The sequence below is a fragment of the Simochromis diagramma genome, unplaced genomic scaffold, assembly GCF_900408965.1.
Source record: "Simochromis diagramma unplaced genomic scaffold, fSimDia1.1 OVJJ01000302.1, whole genome shotgun sequence".
Classification (NCBI taxonomy): Eukaryota; Metazoa; Chordata; class Actinopteri; order Cichliformes; family Cichlidae; genus Simochromis; species Simochromis diagramma.
The window spans coordinates 10,327,402-10,350,094 of NW_024386792.1; the positions used below are offsets into that span (position 1 = coordinate 10,327,402).

General features: G+C 39.3%; 1 protein-coding gene and 1 long non-coding RNA gene across 14 annotated transcripts in view; one reads left to right on the forward strand and one right to left on the reverse strand.

Moving 5' to 3' along the window:
• Positions 1-22,693, forward strand: part of camk2d2 (calcium/calmodulin-dependent protein kinase (CaM kinase) II delta 2) — a 51,462-nt gene that overhangs the window by 11,933 nt on the left and 16,836 nt on the right. For all 13 annotated transcript variants that reach the window (XM_040024385.1, XM_040024393.1, XM_040024384.1 and 10 more), the window contains 10 exons: positions 12,747-12,806; positions 16,735-16,789; positions 17,898-17,963; positions 18,528-18,600; positions 20,169-20,271; positions 20,867-20,950; positions 21,178-21,272; positions 21,648-21,770; positions 21,960-22,043; positions 22,307-22,349. In XM_040024385.1, coding sequence (XP_039880319.1) covers positions 12,747-12,806; positions 16,735-16,789; positions 17,898-17,963; positions 18,528-18,600; positions 20,169-20,271; positions 20,867-20,950; positions 21,178-21,272; positions 21,648-21,770; positions 21,960-22,043; positions 22,307-22,349 — 786 coding nt within the window. The remainder of the gene's footprint in view (positions 1-12,746; positions 12,807-16,734; positions 16,790-17,897; positions 17,964-18,527; positions 18,601-20,168; positions 20,272-20,866; positions 20,951-21,177; positions 21,273-21,647; positions 21,771-21,959; positions 22,044-22,306; positions 22,350-22,693) is intronic.
• LOC120729023 lies at positions 7,263-22,415 on the reverse strand. Its single transcript, XR_005694834.1, has 3 exons — positions 21,916-22,415; positions 10,477-10,740; positions 7,263-9,658 (listed from the first exon to the last, which is right to left on the reverse strand). It is a non-coding gene; the product is annotated as an uncharacterized LOC120729023 (long non-coding RNA).

Genomic DNA, 22,693 nt, shown 5'->3' on the forward strand with positions numbered 1-22,693 from the left:
TTCTGTTTTTTGTGAATGTTTAGCTGTTTGGCGAATTAACAAAGCACTGGACAGCAAATGTGTGTTTGTAGATCCCACTTTAAGTCTTAGTTTTGAAAATATTTTTTCCTGTATAATAATACATCAAGTTATCAAATTAATTTGATGCATTATGCCAAATTTCTTACAGAGCCATCTGCCACATATCATGGACCTTATTATTCAAATGTGTCCTACCACTGTGAATAGACATTAGACTGATGGCAGTCATCAGCACAGAGTCTGCTCTAGATTTTCAGATGTGAAACGTGAACCAACTTTGTCCATTAAATTCAATGTATGCATTCAGTGAAAGTGAAAAATAAGTGATGCAGCTCTCACTCTTTTAAAATCACAAAATTTTGACTTAAGGTTAAAAAAATGTTCAGTACAATGTGTGCAACAAAGCAAGGGTATTCTTAGTTACAGATTAGATTACATTTGAATGCATCGCCTACCTCCCTCCTTTTCTCTGTGCTTTTATATGTTAATTTTTTTTTCTTACTTTCTCAGAGTCTTAAAATATTTAGTCTGAACTCCTGCTGCAGGTAAACTGTGTACGGTTCATATTGTTACTGTCCTACTTCCTACAAAGAGCTGTTGTGTGACACTGAACATATTTATGACCATTTAGTCATCGGCCATGTACCAAATGATTTCAACATTGACAAATTGAATATTGATTAGATTGTCACAGACATAAATATATTTAAACAATCTTAGAAGACAAAATTCATAATAAAACATGTAAAAGTGTGCATTGTAGTTCAAAATGATGTCACTTCATAGATGGATTAGCACAGCTGCAAAGTTGCAAATGCATTTTCTACTTTTGGCATAGAAAACTGTACATCTGTCATGAGTGTATTGACACTGCCTCATTGCATAGACAGTTGAGCAGAAGCATCTACTACATCACTTAACCAGCAGTTTCCTTTGAAGTGGCAATTTTAGCCACACTAAATGCTAGCCATGACTGCGTCTGAGCTATAGGTCCTGCATTGTTATTGTCTTCAGTAGGCCTCATCAGCAGTGTTGTGTTAAGCCATGCTTAACTTGCAGGTGCTTTTTCAGTTTGAAGTGGAGCACTTCACAGCCTGGAACTACTTATCACCCAGACACAATTTGCATTTCGCTGTGATGATTTTGACATCTCTGGGCTCACTCTTGGAGATAGAGTGAGGAGTTCAGTCAGTGGAAGGTCTCATAGTAGAGGAATTGCTCCTCCACATTGAAAGGGCAGTTCAAGTGGTCCAGACATTGTTGCGAAATCAGTTTTACCCTGGTTCTTTTATTCGTCGAGGCATCCAGAGACGGCACCGGAACTCAGTAGTCATTTCACAAAACCTTTATTCATCTTTATTCATCTTCATTTAAGCATGCACTAGAAGGGAAGACGAGGCCGGTGTGTCCCTCTCCAAATCTTCACTCCTTTGTCTGTGAAACACAGTTTTGTAGGGGCGACCCCATCATAAAACCCCCCACGGTGTGCTGCAAACTCTGTGTCTGTGTCTATGTGCACGAGCACATGAATGCCTACATGTGCGCGTTCCCACGTGTCTATGTGAGTGCTCGTGTGTGACTGTGCGGGTGGATGTGTGTGCGTGGCAGTTAAAACACTGTGGGTGTAGGTGACTCCCTAGGTCATAAAACCCATCTCCCTTCCAGACCACAGTTATCCAGTTACAAATGTTGAGACCCCCACCCAAACGTTCTCTGGGGAATTTCCACTCAGCATTAACTCCTCTCTGTTTTACTTTCACAGTTCAAGTGGGTGAGGGGTCTCCTACAATCTACTCCTAAGTTCACAACACAATGGGGCCTTTATTACATTGAGGGCAGTGTCAATGTCTCTACAATAGTTCTACATTCTATGTTAACACATTTCTAAGCTCTAAAATAAGCTAAACACTCCTACAACATCTAACTAGGATGCCTCTAGTCTGCTCCTGGCATGTCTAACTGGAGAGTCTGCAGTGCATGGCCTGGCTTGGTGTTCCCCAAGTGACTCGAGTTCTTTACTTTGTAATGCAATTTTCCCACAAGATACTTGTTGCACTTTGTTCCAAAATTAAAACTCGAAAAAAAGACATTCCAGTGTTTTTTCCCCCAGAAAAAAAGTAGCTCCATTAAATTGCTTCTCTTCTACATTAAAACTATTGCTTTCCCTAGCTAATAAAAACTGGAAAACTGGATGGTTCAGTCAAGTTCTCTGTGGGTGTATTGGAGGCATTGCAGAGAAATGCAGAATAAATTAGGTCTGGTAGTTGTATTAAAGAATTTTAAGTGTTGACTAATCTTTTTATGCTGTTTCATGGTTCACACAGATTGCACATATGTACCTGCACACCCATTCATGTATTTATATTTACTAGTATATTTCTTACAAAGCTTGATCATAAGGCATGCATTGAAAATGGAGAGCTGCAACTTTTCTGTTTAATTTGTATTTTATAAAATAATTTTTTTCCATGGGGCTTTTCTGTTTCTTAAATAACAGGTCAGGTTATATTACTCCTGTTCTTGTTGCAAAAATTAAATTCTCAAGTTGAATCTTTTGTACTGTGTATTTTGGTACCTTGGTGCTGCCAGTTCTCCTGAGCTGCAGGACACAATTCCTACCGCAGTACTGTAGCTGTAATCAAAATAAAGAATGTGCAGCACAGTAGGGCTTGATTGCTGCAATAAAATGGGGTCTTTGTCTGTGATTATAACTAGTATTTTGAGAGTCTCTCCTTGTTGAGGTGTTTTCAGAAAATGCAGCTCAGATTAAACCACTTTTACACATCAGTCTAATGTGTGTGTGGTATATCTCTGCATTACAGTGTATAAGATAAATGCGGACATTACCGTATGTTACAAGACTCTTGGGGCAGTTTTATCTCTTGACACCAGCCACCTTTTGTTTCTCTTCAGAAGAGAAAGCAAGGGAGTTATCAGTTTCATAATTCTTCCTCTATTGCAAACTAACAGAGGGTGACGGTGTCTCAGCATCCTGGATGGTTTCATTAGATCCCTGGGAACGGTATGGAAGAGGACTACTTAGCCGCTGGCAGCAGAGGATGTTACATTCACTCCACTACATCTTTTTAATTAAAACTCTTAATTAAATGGAGCAGAGCAATTCCAGGACCCCGTTGCGGTGTGTCGCTGTCTGTGTGTGTACAATTGTGTGTGGTTTGAACATTTGCGTCTGTATCAGCGTTAAGACTTCAGAAAACGTTTGTCGTCATTGGTGGTTAAACTATTGATTGTTTAATAGGGTTAACTGAATATGTATTGGCATTTCCAGAGGATGGTTTCAGCTGCTCATTTTTCTGACCAACACTCAAAACATCCAAAGAGCTATAACCAACAAAATTTGGAATTTTTACTTAATTGATTACCTAAGTTTTTAATTGATTATCAGAATTTGTTATTGTTGACTGGTATATAGAATTAGCATATTTTATACTGGTAACAGCAATATTTTTAGCCAGTAAGGCAGGACATATGTATAAATTCCCCAGATATTTGTAATGATCATTGCAAATATAAGAAATTAGTCTTAAGGATGTTATTTCCATTATAAAATAAAAGTGAGCAGCATGAAACTAGCATATTATCATCGATAACTGCATCACTACTTATTCATGACTCTTTTTTTGGTACAAAGCTAGAGTTAGCTAGTATTGGTTCTTTTTTTAGCTTAGGAGCCATTTTCTGTTCAACCCACTTCCAAAAATATTTTGATATTAGCTCCCCTGATGACTGGCAATATATACTTTGGAAAGAACGGGTCAGCCAGTGTGCTGCTTTTTATACTTGGCCTATCAGCTACTGATAAAGTTGGAGGGTCGCCATGCAAAACTGGAGTCTGAGTCACATTTGATGAAAGACCACTCAAGTGACCTTTTAGCTTCCCAAACATGCATGATACCTAATTTAAACAGAAAATGTGTTTTCACATATCAGTTTTGTTTGTTTGTTTGGTTTTTTACATAAAAGTGCCTACAAGAATTTATTTTGAAGGATAAAATGTAAAAAAAAAACAAAAACATAACAATTGTCATGGATGCCTTCCATTATTTTTTTCCTCATTTGCATTTTGCACTCTTACACAGGCACACTATACTGGAAATATTCTTTGTAGGCCAAAACTATGTATGAGCCAAATGTTAAATAAGTCATTTCTTTTCTTTTCCTCCCTTGTAATAGATACTACACTCTTTACATGTAGCTACTAGTGCTGTGGTTTTACTATGACATAAAGGTCAGACTGTCAATACTAGCCTGTTAATTAAGTCACCGCTTAACACTGAAGTCAGTAGTAACATTAACTACAGATCTACATGTAATGAAAGTAAAATTACCTCATACTTTATACAGAAAACAGAAATGTTACATATCAAGAATTAATAGTTCATCATTTAGATCATTTGGAAATTGAAATTGTAGTTGTTGTCATCAGGGACGCAAAAACATCGAGGATGTAAAAAACTAAAAAAAAAATAACAATAATAATAAAACTAAGCACAGAATGATTTCACTTAAAGATTCATGCCATGTTCTCAGTCTGCTTCTGTTGCAGTGAAGATGGCTCTATTTAGCTTTTTAGTTTCAAAGCTAACCTCTTTACTAGAGATGGCACGATACCACTTTTTTATGTCCGATACCGATACCGATATCATAAATTTGGATATCTGCCGATACCGATATGAATCCGATATAGTGTTTTTTAATCAACAAAACTGTTTTTTTTAAATATCTTGCTGCATTTTGTATAAGTTCATACTCAAGTTTAAAACAACAACTACACTAAAGCTATTCTGTTATACCTGTATGCAAAAAAAAAAAAAATAAATTCATAGTTCAGCAATACTGATCAATCTAATAAACTTAAACCTACACCATCCTCCCTATTCTGGTATTTTAAAGAGTACTTAGCATAAATATTAAGCAACCTAACTAATAGGGTTCCAACTCTCAGCAACAACAAAAATAAATAAATAAAAAATAGGGAACCACCCCTCACGCTCCACCTCATGATGCTTAATCGACGTAATCAACCTTAATTTGATGCAGTGTGAAAAAAAAAATGCACAGAAATCAATTATTTTTCAAGAAATATTAAATAGCTTCAACATCTTTCTTCAACAAAATTGCAGACTGCACAGATGGTACCTTCCCAAAGGAAAAAGTACTATAGCTTACTAGGGTATATTAGACTTAATAGTTACTATATACAGTAATGGACTTCTATTCATTTTGCATCAAATTAAAACTTTGGGTGTCAGATAATTATTTATTAAAAGCTAGACATTTTAAATGAGAATAAGAAAGAAAAGTATGTCTTTGTGCCCCCTTTTCCCTGTTAATGCCCTATCGGCCCCCCTGGCTAAACTTTGCTAGATCCGCCCCTGCACAGTTACCAGCCGTCAGCTACGTAGAAAAAGATACTCGAGTAGAAAGTAATATTAAATAAATTCTAACAACAGCTGATCAAGCTTAAACGTGCTGCTGTTGTTCAGCCGCTGGTTTCCTCTTTCTGGTGCAAAGTGGGCCAAAAGCAAACTAGAGACACGGACTGGCGACAGAAAAGCCGATCAGCTGATCATTAAGCAGTTTCATGATTGAAGTAGCAGCAAGAAGAGACAGTCGCTCCATATATCGCTTGTTAAGCTTAACGCAGGAATGCTTTACAAACATTCAGAGATGGACTTACACACTTGCTTTACTTCTCTCGGGGATAACTTTGTCGGAGATGAAATGCCGGGTTGCTAGCGAAGCTCCAAATACTATCCAGACCACCACAGGTCCCGCATGCCACAGCCGCTCTATCACATGATGCATACTGCTCCGACGTGCTAACGTTCTGAGGTGAGTTACGGAGTGTTGCAAGTTTTGTGAGGTGCTTTCGTGATATTTAATGGATCGGATTACATTTTTTATTTTTCTCCGATAACCGATCCAGTAATTTAGGTCAGTATCGGACCGATACCGATACGTAATATCGGATCGGTCCATCTCTACTCTTTACCTTGTTCTTTTTAAAATGTTTTTATTTATTTTTAATAAAAATGTTTGGACGTGTTATGTTGTCCCAAAATTTGCTTGTGTTGGACTTGCAGGATATCAAACTATAAAGACACTCACAGAGAGAGCACTATACTGCTGCAGTGCGGTTGCAGATGTGACACTTCAGACCCAGACTGAAAAAGAAAAAAGCAGCAGTGGAAAGAAACAAAGTGGGGTAGAGGTGGAGGTTCACTGGGGTCTGCAGCTGGAACTTGTCATGTGATACACTGATTTACATTGGACAAAACAACAGCTCTTTTTTTTTAACCAAAAGTATAATAAATCGATTCTTTGTCTTCACCAGATAACCTGACATCTAGTCTTTTTTCTTTCTTACTCATTTATTCATTTACTTTCCTCAGAACTGATTTGATTCTTTGCTCACACCGAGACTACTGGCTCTGAGTTTTAGATAACTTTAACGTTAGCCCTTTTTCCTTTGTTAGTTTATTTAAAATGTCCTCCATCTTCAGTTGGGTGAACTGAAGATGGGCTTGCTGTTGCAAATGTTTTTGTGTCTTTACTGTAGGTTCAGTGGGATTTTTACTAATCACTTTGGAAACAATTCATCAAATGATACTTGCTAACCTGTCGATCGTATTTACCCCAGCAACCCACTGCAACCTACTGCTAACGGTTGGTTCTTTCCAACTTGCAATTGTGTCCATTTAACGTAAGGAATAATAATACACAACTCAAGCAACTGAAGTGTACAGGTAATGGAACAGAAAGAACAACTCAGAATGAAAGAACACATAACTCTTTGGTTTACAGTCATACCCTTTACTAATAGAAACCTGGAGATTATAGAAAATGAGCAAATGCACAACACAGCAGACAAACTGGTTATCAGCCAGTCCCCACTTTCTCCAGGTTGAAGAGCTGTGTTTCTGTACATTCCCTAGTAACAAATTAGCATATTTATACATTCACTTGGCAGCACGGTGGCACCGTGGTTTGCACTGTTGGCGCACAGCATCAGGCCGGGGTCTTTCCGTGTGGAGTTTGCATGTTCTACCCATGTTTGCATGGGTTCCCTCCAGGTACTCCGGCTTCCCCCCACAGTCCAAAGACATGCAGTTTGTGGGGATAGGTTAATTGATAATTCCAAATTGCCCATAGGTGTGAATGCGAGCACGAATGATTGTCTGTCTCTGTGTGTTAGCCCTGCGACAGACTGGCGAGCTGTCCAGGGTGTACCCCGCCTCTCGCCCTATGACAGCTGGGATACGCTCCAGTGCCCCCCGCGACCCTGAAAAGGAGAAGCAAATGCATGGATGGACTTTTGAAAGAAGTAACTTGTGATCTGTTCTAAAATGGTGCAAAGTGTAGGAGGCCTAATCTGAGCAGCATACTTGGAATGCTAATGATAGAAAATCGATTATTTAAGATATTAAGATTTATGAAATGACTAATACAACAAGTCAGTATTTTTCTGTAGACTGAAAAGGAGCTGACTCCTTGCATCACTCTACATTTAGGGAGGTTAAATCTATACCTATAGCAATACATACTCGCCACAAACTTTTAAGATACTGTTTCTGTTGTAAATACCTTAAATAGATATTTCAATCTTTTTGTGGCTATTGCACTGTGTCATGGAAAAATATAACAAATTTGTTGGATTGTTTTATGAGACAAAGAAGTGCATTTGGTATTGAAGAGGAACACGGCTACTTTTCAGCCATTACAAACAAAGTAGCTGTATTTTTTTCTCACACCACAGCTAATTAAAGACAAATTATGACAGTTAAAATAATAAAAGTAAAAGAGAACAAAAAAGAATAGGTATGTTTTTGTATACTTTAAATGAAGTTATCAATCATCGTGGTCTTTATTGTGCCAGACAGAGAAGCACTCATACTTGGACACTTTGAGACGGTCAGCCCAGATCAAGCCAAGAAAAGGTCCAGACAGGGTTGAATGAAAACAGCTGACCGCACATTCACATTTGTTGGCACAGTTGCTTCAGTTTTAACCACATAAGCAAAATTACTCTCACTAGTGTCTGTGACAGCAGGACTCAAGCTTGCGCAAGCAGAGTTGAGTATTGTGAGGCTTTTCAGCCAGTCATAACTGATTGTTTGAGACATTTTGAGAGTCAGCTTTTTTTGCAGCTACAGTCTGAAGAGTGAATGGGTAAAATGCGATTTACTCATGCATTAAAAAATAAAAACACGCTGTTATGCCAGTGCAGGCAGTCACACCTGTGCTCGTGCACTTTTGTGCTCCAATCCTGTTAACTTGTATGAAGCTTGCAAAAATGAGATACAAAGGAAAACCAAGTAATCTTGTGGACTGTCTCATTCTACAGTTACTGTCTGCAGTCCCTCAACACTGAAGATGTTTGACATTAAGGTTTGATTTTCTCCTAAAATCAACAGCATACTACAGTACAATGCAATACAATTTTATTTATATAGCACGTTTAAAACCAGGGGGTACACCAAAGTGCTTCACAGTAAAAATAACGGTAAATGATTACACTGAACTGTAAGTCATTAAAACAAGGTAAAATAGAGAAAGTATAGAAAACAAACAAAAAGCATTAGTAAGTAGAGATAGGGAGAGATCATGATAATTCAGAGAAATGAGTAGCGATACAGCAATTAATGTGCGTTGAGAATTAGTGAACCGGAAAAAGCCAGGTTGAATAGGTAACTTTTCAAGCGTGCTTTAAAGAATTGAATGGAGTCAGAGGCACGAATGGTAGCAGGAAGACTATTCCAGAGGTTTGGTGTTATAGAGGCAAAAGCACGATCACCCCTAGTCTTCAGACGGTGCCTGGGCTGGGCCAGAAGTAACTGACCGGAAGATCGCAAAGAACAGTTGGGAGTATAGAGACTGAGGAGGTCGGTGAGATAGTCAGGGGTAAGGTTGTTTAGGCATTTGAAAGTAAGCAGCAGAACTTTAATAGGCAGCTAATGGAAGTCAGAGAGCACTGGAGTAATAGAGCCAAACTTTCTAGTTCCGGTTAGGAGACGAGCCGCAGCATTCTGAACGAGCTGTAATCTTTGGAGGTGAGCAAGTTGGAGTCCAGAGTACAGCGAGTTACAATAATCTAATCTGGAAGTCACAAATTCATGTATCACTTTTTCAGAACGAACAGAACTTTGTTATGTTTAAGCTCTTTTGTGTGTTTGTTGTTGCATTTTTCTCTAATCTTGTAGCTGCTGAGGTTTCCAATAAAAAGCTACAGTTTTAATATTATCAAAAAAATATATTATCTAAATGAACGCATCCTTTTCAGACAAACGTTCACTACTCATCAATCCTTAGACTATCTGCACTTTTTCTGTGTACATAAGCATCTTGAGACTCAACTGTTGCATTACAGAATCTGTAAAGCTCAATTTCTGACTTTCCATCCTCATCTACAAGACTAGACGTGTTTAAGTTAGGAAATAAGCATACGTAGCTCTAACTGTATTTCTGCAGAGTTTTAAAGTTGTGCGTGAACTCTCAATATCTGCTATTTGCATTCAAGGCTGGTTCCACTGCAGAGGAGAGGAGAGGCCTGACGCTCTGATTGGTGCGTGAGTTGCTAGACAACAGATGTCCAGCCGGCTAGGAGGTGGACTACCTGTGGAGGAGGGAGAGAGAGGAGAGAGACAGAAAGAAAAGTGGAGGTGGAAAATGATGACAAAAGGGAGCGAGGCTGTCATATAACAGAGTACAGTCGATGAATACTGCAAATATAAAAATAAAAAAAATACAACCACCCTGGCACAGCCAAACATGACCACCTATTGTGGAGCATTATGGAAGAATGGTTCAAATCATTTTCAGAGTTTTATTTTTTTTTCATCTTGGGAAAAAAAACTTACAGTATTTGTGTTGAGGTCTGAAAACGTGCTGCAGTTTTTCCTAAACCATGTCCTCAGTATTGCTACTAGGTATGGTATAATTAGGTCAGATAACTTTATTGCTTAGTGTACAAAGAATAACACTAGATTGTGTCTTAATTGTAATATAATGGTTACATAATGGCATTAATGCATTGTGCATACTATCATTTTAACAAAAGTCCTGCAAACATACTTAAAACTATGGGTATTGTTTTATTTTACTGGAATTTAACAATGTTGATAAAGCAAAGTACAATGAAAAGTAGTCCGTTAAATTCCTTAAGAACAGCAAATTGGCTGTTGTACCAGTGTAAAATGATGCTAGTAGACTTAAGTGATGTACTGTAAACACAGGTGTATTATAAAAAACTAAACAAAAAACAATTACTTAATGTAGCAGAAAATGCAAATGTGAAAATTAGATATTTGTGAGTAATGATTCTCTCAATATTGGCAAAGGGAAGACAGAATGTGTTTTGTGCTATACTGACACAAAAGGATGTGCCATTCAGCAACATAATAAGGCAAAGACAGAGATGGAGAGATTAGTGACCTTGCTCAGAGAATCCTGCTAATCATGCAGTAATGGCTAGGCTGCCCTTGTTTCTGGCGCTGTTTGTGGGCTTCTGTGCTGTTGTGCTTGTCTCTACAGCCGGCAGTATGCTTCAGCAAAATTGAAATTGGCATGTTCTCAGGGGCATTATGGCAGACTTGGAGCCACACAGAAGAGCTGCAAGAAATTCTGCATGCAGGAAGGCATGCAAGTCCTTTCGGAAGTTTTTACACAGTTTCATCACCGCCTCTGGAGCCAATATGACTGTTGAAAGAAAAGAAACAGCATTTTTTCAGTTAATGAAGTTAATTGTGGCTGTTCTTGGTAGTTAATGCTTGGGCTGATGGATGAGAAAGCTTTTTTGCAACAGTAATCAGATCAATTCATTGTAGACCTTTTTGTAGTTTCATCATTTTATCTCTTCTTCTTTTGCCTTTAAATATTCTTTTTTTTGTAGTTTTGTCTGCTCATGCAATATAAGGTCAATTTTATTCTGGATTAAACTTTGTCACTAGGGCTGACAAACATCTTTGTCACCTTTCTTTGGAGATAAGTACTTTTCTGTCATAATATGTTTTTTTTATACTGGCATTTTGCTGCACATTTGAGTGCACACCAAGGTCAGTCTCATTTAAAGCGCACTAGCTTTGTTGTTGTGCTTGCCTATTGTTTTCCTATAGGTGCGTTACACTGACACGAAACAAACAGATACCTGGACCTATAATGAGAACAAGCAGCCTAGTGTTCTTTGCTGGTCTTGCTTCTGTGCTGCACTGAGCCCACAGTTTCCATAGCACCAAGAAGAGAAGAAGAAGGAGGCAGATGAGAGTGAAAAATAGGCGTCCTATTTTATTTTGGAAAAATGTAGAACCTCCTGCTCTCTCTCTCCCTCCCTCCTGTCCTGAGGCAAAGCTGAAATGGGTCGCCTCAGCACCGGATTGTCTTACTCATTGCAATGACTCACTTATTCTGAATCAGAGTCACTGGACATTGGGTTTCTTCTGACAGAGAGATTTGAGTGTCACTTCATGTTTGCTAAGTCAGATAAAATCAGTCTGAGCCTCAACGAGGAGAGATATGTTATGCTGTCTGGGTTGCCATATTTCCTGTCTGGGATTTTTGTTGCAGTACAGTTAGATTGCAGTATCTAATACCTGCTGCTGTTCTATTCTTTGCTTCCCAAAAACCGTCTTTTTCCCCCCCTCATAAAATTTGATGGATTTCATGTAAAGAAGCATGTACATGTTCTCCCAGCATCAGTTAAGGGCCCACTATTAAAACAAGCTCACCAAAAGCTGATGTTGTATTTAGGTGGAACATTATAGTCACTGCCGTAGAGCATATACTTCTTTAAGGTTTCGGAATATGAGTGAAATCGTTTTATGGTATGCACAATATTACTGTGTGTGGGGAAAAAAAAGTCACAGTTTATTGTAACCTAAAGCACTTCATTACAGTGATGTAGAAATCTACAAACATCATAAAGTTTCTGATTAAATCTCACCATTGGTGTAATACAGAATTACATAGCTGTTTTTGTATTACCGATTATATATTATTTCAAAATACCCTTTGTCTGAAAAAAGGGGGTAGAAAATAAATAATTTTAACATATTTTATCCAGATTAATTGTTTAACACAAATTGTAATTAAAAACATGAAGAAAAAACGGTATGAGATTTTCTTTTAAACATTCAAAAGGATTACTGTATAAATCTATTGTATGATACATCTGCAAAACTGCAGCACAGTGTATATTTTGGGAATACAGATTTCAGATTTCCCTCAGGGCCACCAAAGAGGACCTAAAAGTATGTTGCAGGAGCTTATGCTGAGCCCGACGCGAGAGGTCAATATGAATCCTCTGTGGCCGTTCACTGTGTTTGTTGTTCACTGCCGCCTGCCTGTTTGTGGCATATTACCGAGCACATATCAGGTCACATTATTTTTGTCAAGCATTTCAGTTCTGATAAGGAAAAGAGCCGGCTGACACCACGCCAGCGCACACACACACACACACACACACACACACACACACACACACACACACACACACACACACACACAGACAGACAGACAGACAGACAGACAGACAGACAGACACAACACACGCTGACAACCAAATACTGCAGTGTGTCCTCCACTGAGTCAAAACTAAGTTGCATCCAACTTCACGTTCTATTATTTATAAAGCCAATCACAGGAGGGAATCATGAGTAGCATTAAAATAACCCATCTCTGTGTTTGTGTCTCCTCTATTTTTCTTTTAGATCATCAAAAGCTGGAGAGAGAGGCGAGGATTTGTCGTTTATTGAAGCACCCCAACATCGGTGAGCTGTGTCCTAAATCTCGGAATACACACACACACACACACACACACACACACACACACACACACACACACACACACACACACACACACACACACACACACACTTGTGCAAATTAAAACGGGTCTTTTCAGGTCTCTACTGATTTCTGCTAGGGATATTCATGTTCTAGACACAGTTACGAGAGAGAAAGGAGGAGAGACCACAAAACCAAGTGTGTGTGTGTATGTGTTCTAGTACGGTATGTAATGATTATGCTGCACCTGTGTGCTCTTGCAGCTGAGTCATCAAAAAGATACACTAGCCGTACACCTGCTCTCTAAACCTTTACACCCCTCTCATTAAACCTCTGAAAGAAGTGGTCTCTCCTCCTTTGTTTTCACATTTATAGACACATGCTCTTTCTTCCCTTCACTGCTGTTGTTTCATATTTCTCTAATAATTTCTTTGTAGTTTTCTGAGATGTATTTGCTATTTGAAAGTTTGAGAGCAACAATGGCGTTAGGTTTTTGATCCTGTGGCTTTGAAATCAAGACAATAATATATAATATAAGTCAAACTCTTCTAATTTCCTAATATTGAAACGCAGTGTAGTAATGCTTTACTTTCTAACAGTAACAGTATAGCAAAGGCTAAAAGTGAAAGCAAGCCAGCTATTCTGTTTTCTCATAAATGCAGATGTTAAAACAGTGATAATGTGCTATCCATATACTGTGTTCAATTAACTTAACTAATGACAGCAGCCAGTTTTGCTAATGAGACTTACTGTATTTTGTATTTAGTGTATTCAGTTCAATTCAGTTTCATTTATACAGCGCCAAATCACAACAACAGTTCCCTCAAGGTGCTTTATATTGTAAGGTAGACCCTACAATAATACATACAGAGAAAAACCCAGCAATCATATAACCCTCTATGAGCAAGCACTTTGGTGACAATGGGAAGGAAAAACTCCCTTTTAACAGGAAGAAACCTCCGGCAGAACCAGGCTCAGAGAAGGGGTGGTCGTCTGCCGTGACTGGTTGAGGAGAGTGAAGGAAGACAGGATAAAAGTATGATTCTATGCAGAGAGGTCTACTGAGGCCATAGTGAGTGAGAAAGGTGACTGAAGAAGAAATACTCAGTGCATCATGGGAAACCACCAGCAGCCTACGCCTATTGCAGCATAACCAAGGGAGGATTCAGGGTCACCTGGTCCAGCCCTAACTATATGCTTTAGCAAAAAGGAAAGTTTTAAGCCTAATCTTAAAAGTAGAGATAGTGTCTGTCTCTCGAATCCAAACTGGAAGCTGGTTCCATAGAAGAGGGGCTTGAAAACTGAAGGCTCTGCCTCCCATTCTACTTTTAAATACTCTAGGAACAACAAGTAAACCTGCAGTGCGAGAGTGAGCTGCTCTAATGGGGTGATATGGTACTACAAGGTCATTAAGATAAGATGGGGACTGACTGCGGCTGCAGTAATGCGGACGCTGCACCGGTCCGTCGTGGTGAAGAGGGAGCTGAGTGTAAAAGCGAAGCTCTCAATTTACCGGTCGATCTACGTCCCTACCCTCACCTATGGCCACGAGCTGTGGGTAGTGACCGAAAGAACGAGATCGCGGATACAAGCGGCAGAAATGAGCTTCCTCCGAAGGGTGGCTGGCCTCTCCCTTAGAGATAGGGTGAGGAGTTCGGCCATCCGGGAGGGGCTCAGAGCAAAGCTGCTGCTCCTCCACATCGAAAGGAGCCAGCTGAGGTGGTTCGGGCATCTGACAAGGATGCCTCCTAGGCGCCTCCTGGGTGAGGGGTTCCGGGCATGTCCCACCAGGAGGAGGCCCCGGGGCAGACCCAGGACACGCTGGAGAGATTATATCTCTCGGCTGGCCTGGGAACGCCTTGGTGTTCCCCCGGATAAGCTGGAGGAGATGGCTGGGGAAAGGGAGGTCTGGGCCTCTCTGCTGAGGCTGCTGCCCCCGCGACCCGGCCTCGGATAAAGTGGATGAAGATGGATGATGGATGGATGGGGACTGACTATTTAAGACCTTGTATGGGAAGAGCAGGATTGTGAATTCAATGCTGGATTTAACAGGGAGCCAATGAAGGGAAGCCAATATAGGAGAAATATGCTCTCTATTTTTAGTCCCTGTCAGGACTCTTGCTGCAGCATTTTGGATTAACTGAAGGCTTTTCAGGAAGTTTTTAGGACATCCTGATAATAATGAATTACAGTAGTCCAGCCTAGAGGTAATGAATGTATGAACTAGTTTTTCAGGGTCACTCTGAGACAGGATATTTCTAATTTTAGAGATATTGCGCAAATGGAAGAAAGCAGTCCTACATATTTGTTTAATATGTGCATTGAAGGACATGTCCTGGTCAAAAATGACTCCAGAGTTCCTCACAGTGTTACTGGAGGCCAAGGTAATGCCATCCAGAGTAAGTATCTGGTTACATACCATATTTCTAAGATTTTCAGGGCTGAGTAAAATAACCTCAGTTTTATCTGAATTTAAAAGCAAAAAATTGAGGACATCCAGGTATGTATGTCTTTAAGACATTCCTGCAGTTTAAAATAATTGGTGTGTGTCATCTGACTTCATTGATAGATAACGTTGTGTGTCATCTGCATAGCAGTGAAAATGTATACTATGCCTTCTGATGATACTGCCTAAGGGAAGCATGTATAATGTAAACAGAATTGGTGCTAGCACAGAACCCTGTGGAACTCCATAATTAACCTCAGTGTGTGAAGAAGACTCTCCATTTACATGAACAAATTGGAGTCTGTTAGATAGATATGATACAAACCACTGCAGCGCTGTACCTGTAGTATTTACAGCATGCTCTAATCGATCTAATAGGATATTATGGTCAACAGTATCGAACGCAGCACTGAGGTCTAGCAGGACAAGCACAGAGAAGAGTCTCTCTTGGTCTTTGGTTGATTAATAGGCTGGTGTGGAAAATTGCTGCCACACCACCTCCTCGGTCTGTGCTTCAAGGATTCTGATAGTTAGTTTGACTCGGGGGTGTTGATTGATTTAGGCTAAGATAAACATCCTGCTGTAGCCAGGTTTTGTAAGGCAGAATAAATCAATTTGTTAATCAATTGTTAACTCGAGTTAATAAATGATCAACAGAGACTTGGAAGGGAGAGACCTAATATTTATTAATCCACATTTCACTGTTTAACTCTTTGGTGCAAATGTGGATACTGTATTGTTCTTTCTTTGTCATTCTTTTGTGTTTAAGTCATTTTTTGTTTGTTTTTAGTTTGTTTTTTCCTGTTTGGGAGTTGACACACTCTCTAAGGAGATGGTATTTTTGGGGGGGAATGGGAGGAGAGAAGCTGCAGAGAGGCATGTAACAGTGCAACTCTGCTTCCTGGTCCCAACTCTGGATAGTCACGACTTAGGGGGTTTAATAAATTTGGCCAGATTTCTAGAAATGAGAGCTGCTCCATCCAAAGTGGGATGGATGCCGTCTCTCCTACCAAGAACAGGTTTCCTGCCAGCAATTTAAGGAGAACATGTGGTCCCAACTACAGAGTCTGACATTGTTTTGGCAAAGTTACACATGATTCAATATTAGTTCTAGTAACCTTCAATTGATGTAACTGGGTGTCATAATTGCTGTGATGTGAATTATAATTTTACTGAATTTATTTTTAGTATTGTAAAGATTTTCATAGACATATAGCTACTTCCAAAATAATTTAGGTTTTATTATGGGAAAGCGAGATTTCATCAAACGACAGCCATCACTATTGACAGCTTTACTATGAAAACTTAGAAGTCATCTATTATTAGTAACATGTTCTGAGACGTTTTAAGTGTTATATTGTAACTTTGTTGACACCGCTGCACACTGCTGGTCTGTTTCTGTTGGCTGATTTTTCTTTTCTCTGTCACACTTTTCTCTCCTTTTTTTTATTTGCGCTCCTCCACAGTAAGACTCCATGACAGCATATCAGAAGAGGGTTTCCACTATCTGGTGTTTGATCTGTGAGTAACACTCATTCACACATTTTGTCAATTCTCTTCACCATACCAATTTTTATATACTATCTCTTATTCATGTTAACACCCTGTATAGAAGAAGCTCAGTTTTTACTCTGAAAGCCATGACCACTGGAGGGGAAAAAAATTCAGGGTTAAACACATTCAAACAAGATATCTGTAAATACCCAATTATATTAGAGTCCACTATGTTAAAGAATTATTATGGCAATTATTATGGCACCCTTTTGTTAGAATGCTAATAGCCAGTTACTGTAATTTGGTGAGTTACTTGCAAACATTTTTTTTCTTATTTTCGTTTGGAACGTTCCACATTCCAGTATAGCATTATTCAGCTGTCTGTGAAGGTTCTCAGTCATCCAGGTCATCGTAGTCAAAGGAGCTTTCAAAGAAAAGCGTCTGGACTTCTTTAAGTTGCTTGAAGACGTTTCACCTCTCATCTGAGAAGCTTCTTCAGAACTGAAGAAGCTTCTCGGATTGTTCAGCTGCTTGTTAATGCAAAGGTCTGAAAGATGATTCAAGTGGCTTTCAACATGGCACAGTTATTGATCTTAGAATTTCAGAAACTGCTGAGATCTTGCCACAAAACCATCTATTGGGTTTACAGAGAATGGTCCGAGAAAGAGAAGCTATACCTTGAGCAGCATCAGCAAGGCCCCTGAGTATCAACTGATATAAATGCGAAACCCAGCTAAGTATCTTTGCTAAACAATTTATCCATTTATGACCACAATGTGTCCATCCTCTGATGGCTGCTTCCAACAGGATAACACACCCTGTTAAAAAATGTAATATAATCTCAAACTCGTTTCTTGAACTTGACAATGAAGGGCGTTCACTGTCACCAGGTCCAGTAAAACACCACTGGTATTTGGTGGAATGGGATATTCACATGATGATTGTACAGCTGACAGAATTAAGGCAGCACTGATGGCAAAAAGGGGTACAGAGTCGATACTACCGAGGTGTAATAGTTGAAGTTGCCAGTGATTTTTGTAATTGAGTCCATAGAAAAAATGACAAGTCTGTTTCAGTTTTCATGACAGCCAGAATCATGAATACACTAAATAATGATCTCATTCTCTCTTCCCAGGGTGACAGGAGGAGAGTTGTTTGAAGATATAGTAGCCCGGGAGTACTACAGTGAGGCTGATGCCAGGTAACACATACACACACACACACACACGCTGCTGAGCAAAGCAACCATTATGCATCTCTGTCTGTTACCCGAGAGAACAACTGTGTGTGCCTATATGTGTGTTTGTGTGTCTCACATATGGTTGTCTCAGAGGTGTGATATAGTTACCTTGTCTCAGGGATCTCAGAGTTATTTATAAAGATGATTAATGACATAAAGCCTGCAATATTAATCATACACAACCTACCTAACACTGCCAGCTTTATGCTGAAAAGCTGCATCCCGAGGGAGAAAGAAAGGGGTGTGTGTGTGTGTGTATCTATGTCTTTATGTTATGCATGTCTTTAACTTTAACTTTTTGCAGAAATAAGTTCCCATCATGAGGCTTAATATCACATATTAACAAGAGCAGCATCTCACATAAAAAGTTTGATGACGAGAACAGTGTTATGAATTAGGTTATTCTTCTCTTCTCGGTTATTTTCCCTAGTATCCTCTTTTAAAATATATTTTTTCTTGATTTTTTTCCCCCCTCTCTCTCCTTTTAATTTGATCCATCTCATTCCTCCACTTTCCCACCCTCAGCCACTGCATACAGCAGATCCTGGAGAGTGTCCATCACTGCCACGTTAATGGAATCGTTCACAGGGACCTGAAGGTTTGTATGACCACAGACATTGCTGCAACCTTGTTGACCAAACAGACAGACAAAAAAAGTCCTGACTTGGTAGCAACAGAGAGAAAATTCCATTTTGTCCTTTACATATTTTTGTTTTGCTTCTTTTATGTTTTGTTTTATAAAATAAATAGGGAATTTTCATTAAATTCTCCATTATCAACCTTCTTAATTATTACATTGTTCATTCTTTCTTTTGAAGGCAATAAAAGTAATAAAAAGCAATACATTGCAAATATTTGATTCGAGCCTACCAGATTCCGACACTTCTTCTTGCCTGCTTGTCTTCTTCTATGTTAAGTTAGTATGCTTGGCTAGTTCCCCCCTGCCTGCTCGTGTAGAGAATGAGGAACCTCTTCTAATACCTCTAATATGTTGAAGACAGATTGAAAGTATGTTGAAGTTATCATGGCAGTAATTTTGTGAGATGAATGACTGTGTAATGTAATGCAGTGCTGGTTAAAAATAGAGGCAATCACAAGACAGACACTCAGAAATGATCCCCATTCGCATAGTTATGTAAAAAATTATGTTGAGATGGGAAAATTTATTTTAAGGTCATGACTATTCCAGTGGTAGCCCGTATTCTCACAACTTCCCATTAGCATTTTGATGTTAAGCAAAGAGGCAGGAGAATGCTAAAAAAAGCTGTTTTCAATGTGACTAAATGGATTGTGAGCTTGTGACTGCAAAAACACCCCAGAAAGAATAACCAAGTTTGAGATTTCCATTCTGTGACTAGGATTTCCTTTGCTGAAGCAATTTCAGGTTTTTACATGCTTCAAAATTAGGACGATTTATTCATCGTTATGTTAATCGTTATGTAGCTGTGTCTAGTTGTCAGTTACTGTCTATGTCCTGTTGAGTCATACGTCTGCCATAAAGTGACTGCTCACAGGCTGCCTGTGTTTTGAGTCTCTAAATGTTAGGAAATGCATTATTCATTAGAGCACACTGTCTAACTGGCCTTAGGTTAGCAAAGACCTTTCTGCACCTGCGCCTTTGTTAGTGCGTATGTGTTTAAATGTGTGTGCATATGTGCATGCTGTTGGCTTTCATAAATTTATGATGGTGCTAAATTGTCTTAGTGTGCAGTGTGTGTCATTATACATATGTGGCTGAGAGTCACTTGTTTTTACACCCACGTCTCATGTTCCACCACAGCTGCCCCCTGTATCCTTCTCCCTGCAGTGTGCACTTTGTTCCTGCTCATGGATTCTAATAGTAGAGTGTTTTTTTTAATTTACACATCACCTCTACTCCCTTTGAATCCATGAGGCTGGGGGAGCAAGTCCACAGCTCCAGTGTGAAACATGTCCGTGGTCACGTAGAGATCTGGTCCCGTGCACATTTTTGTTCTCTGTCATTGATGTGGCAGAAAGGGAGTTGCCTCAGACACTGATTTAAGAGCAGCTTAGTGTCACTGACCTCTAATGGCTTTGATTGGGATTGCTATGGCTAATCTGATCTTAGATCTGTGTCTGTGGGCAGCTTGTTCCCAGAGCGTGTGACCTCTCACCTCTAACCTGTTTGACTCCGCCCCCCCCCAGCCTGAGAACCTTCTATTGGCCAGTAAGCTGAAGGGGGCGGCGGTCAAGTTGGCTGACTTTGGGCTGGCTATCGAGGTACAGGGGGACCAGCAGGCATGGTTTGGTGAGTATTCATCCATCCATTTTCCAACTTGAAATAGCTGATTGGTCAAGCAAGCAATCAGTAATGATAAATAATATTAAGTCAGTCATATAGATGTTTGACAATGTTAGGGAAGTTTTGGGGCAATACTAATAAAGGGGGATTTAGTGTTAATCTGTTGAGAATCTCTTTAATCTCGACAAGTAGGGGCACATACACCAATCAGTTTAAATGTCCCGTAGAAACCTTTCGTAGGCTTCTTTTTGTTCATGAACTGGACAGCATCCTGGCCAAAGCACAACGTGATAATAGATTTCATGTGACATATTGGAGTTATTCAGTTTTCCAAAGAACACTGTCAACAAAATATTTGGCAGGAATAAAGAGTTTCATAGGAACCACCCTAAATCCACAGAGGGTACATGGCAGCCAAAGCCTTGGCTCCTTGTCAATAAAAATGTTACAACAGATGTCTCTTAGCAGAGTCTCTTATTCAAAATAAGAAAAAGTGAAATTTCAAAAATCAGCATAAGACAACACTCATTGTCTCACAGTCGTTTTACAGCCTGCACCAACCTGCCTTTCCAAATATCCTCCTTTCATATTACTCCTCCAGGTTTTGCAGGCACCCCAGGCTACTTATCTCCAGAAGTTCTGAGGAAAGACCCATATGGGAAACCAGTGGACATGTGGGCCTGTGGTAAATAACATTCAGATTGTCTCACTGTAGCTGCTTGGATCTAATACTGGGTCCAAAGACATCCTGTTTTTTTTTTTTTTACAAGGACTGAAACTTTAAGTTGTTCTGAGTGTTTTGTGGAGTGCTAAATAAAGAAACCTCATGTTGTTGTTTTTTAAATAAACAAATAGTATCCGAGTATAAAGATCTAAAATGCATGGGTTTGTGTGCATGTCACTTTGTTCTAGGTGTTATTTTGTACATCCTGCTGGTTGGCTACCCTCCCTTCTGGGATGAGGATCAACATCGCCTCTATCAACAAATCAAGGCTGGGGCCTATGATGTAAGCATATATACATCATCCAAAACTGAAAAAACAAAATGGTAAATAAAGTCAGACAAAACAAAAAGTGACATTTTATTTGAGTTAATTTGCACATAGGATCATTTCATCATCTGGCCATCTGCTCAGTTTTCCTGTAGCATCATTGGGAGCTCAGGACACAGCCACTGTGATTTTTGAATTGGTATAGGCCTTTAAGGATTTTTCTCTCCACTAATATAACATCTGAAACCTGAAATTGAAAATTGGATAATAATTCTGATGTTATCTCCTCTCTTCCTGGCTTGCTACAAAAACAGAATCCTCAGAGCTCTGTAGTTTTGTATTTGTATATATGCTGTATATATGACACACTTTTTTTTTTTTTTTTTACAGTTCCCATCACCGGAGTGGGACACTGTAACTCCTGAGGCCAAAGATCTAATTAACAAGATGCTAACCATCAACCCCAGTAAACGCATCACTGCTGCAGAGGCCCTAAAACACCCCTGGATCTGCGTATGTGGCAAACACACTCCCAGATGTTGGAATATTTGCACAAACACACACACAGATGCACACAGAAATTTAAAAAAAAGCATGAACACACACAAAACGTGACAGTTGCACTCCCCACACAATCGCAGCCATACATTCTTCTCACCCATTGTTTCCATTCCTTCAAATCCTCTCATCTTCTCCCTGCAGCAACGGTCCACTGTCGCTTCCATGATGCACAGGCAGGAGACTGTGGAATGCCTGAAGAAATTCAATGCCAGGAGGAAACTCAAGGTGAGACTTCTGGCAGTCCTTCATGCTTCTGTTTATATAGAACAATCCATCCAGCCATTTTTTTCCTCTCCTTTTCTGTTTTCCTTGCTCAAGACTTCTCACTATAACTTAAAATGATTGCTTGTTCTGTAAAGCCTTCGAGTTGTCCTTTTGCTATGCTGCTCTTTCTTGCTACAACCTTTTAATCAATCTTTCTTTCTTTCTCTTCCTTCCTTTCACCCATCATCATTTCCTTCTTCTTTCCTTCTTTTCTGTCAATGCAGGGAGCAATATTGACCACTTTGCTAGTCACAAGAAACTTCTCAGGTATGTCTTTCTCAGCATGGTGTCCAAAACCTGGTTTTCCCAAACATATTATGTTAAAAAATTACAAGCATTTGTCCTAAAAAACAAAAAAAAGAAGAAGGAAAAAACAAAACTGGAAGCTAAAAAGGTGTTACAGCTGTTAAAGAGATCTTTAAAAAAGTGGGAATTTATGAACTTATCCATCAGTGTAATACCTGCAGTAGAGGATGCGGACATGAGTACTGGTAAATTAAAACTATTATGGATGAGATTAAAAGAAACAAATTACTGAGGTGATATAAAGCTATTATACTGCTTTTTTTTAATAAGCTAGTAAAGTTTGATTAAAAACAGTAATGAGCAGA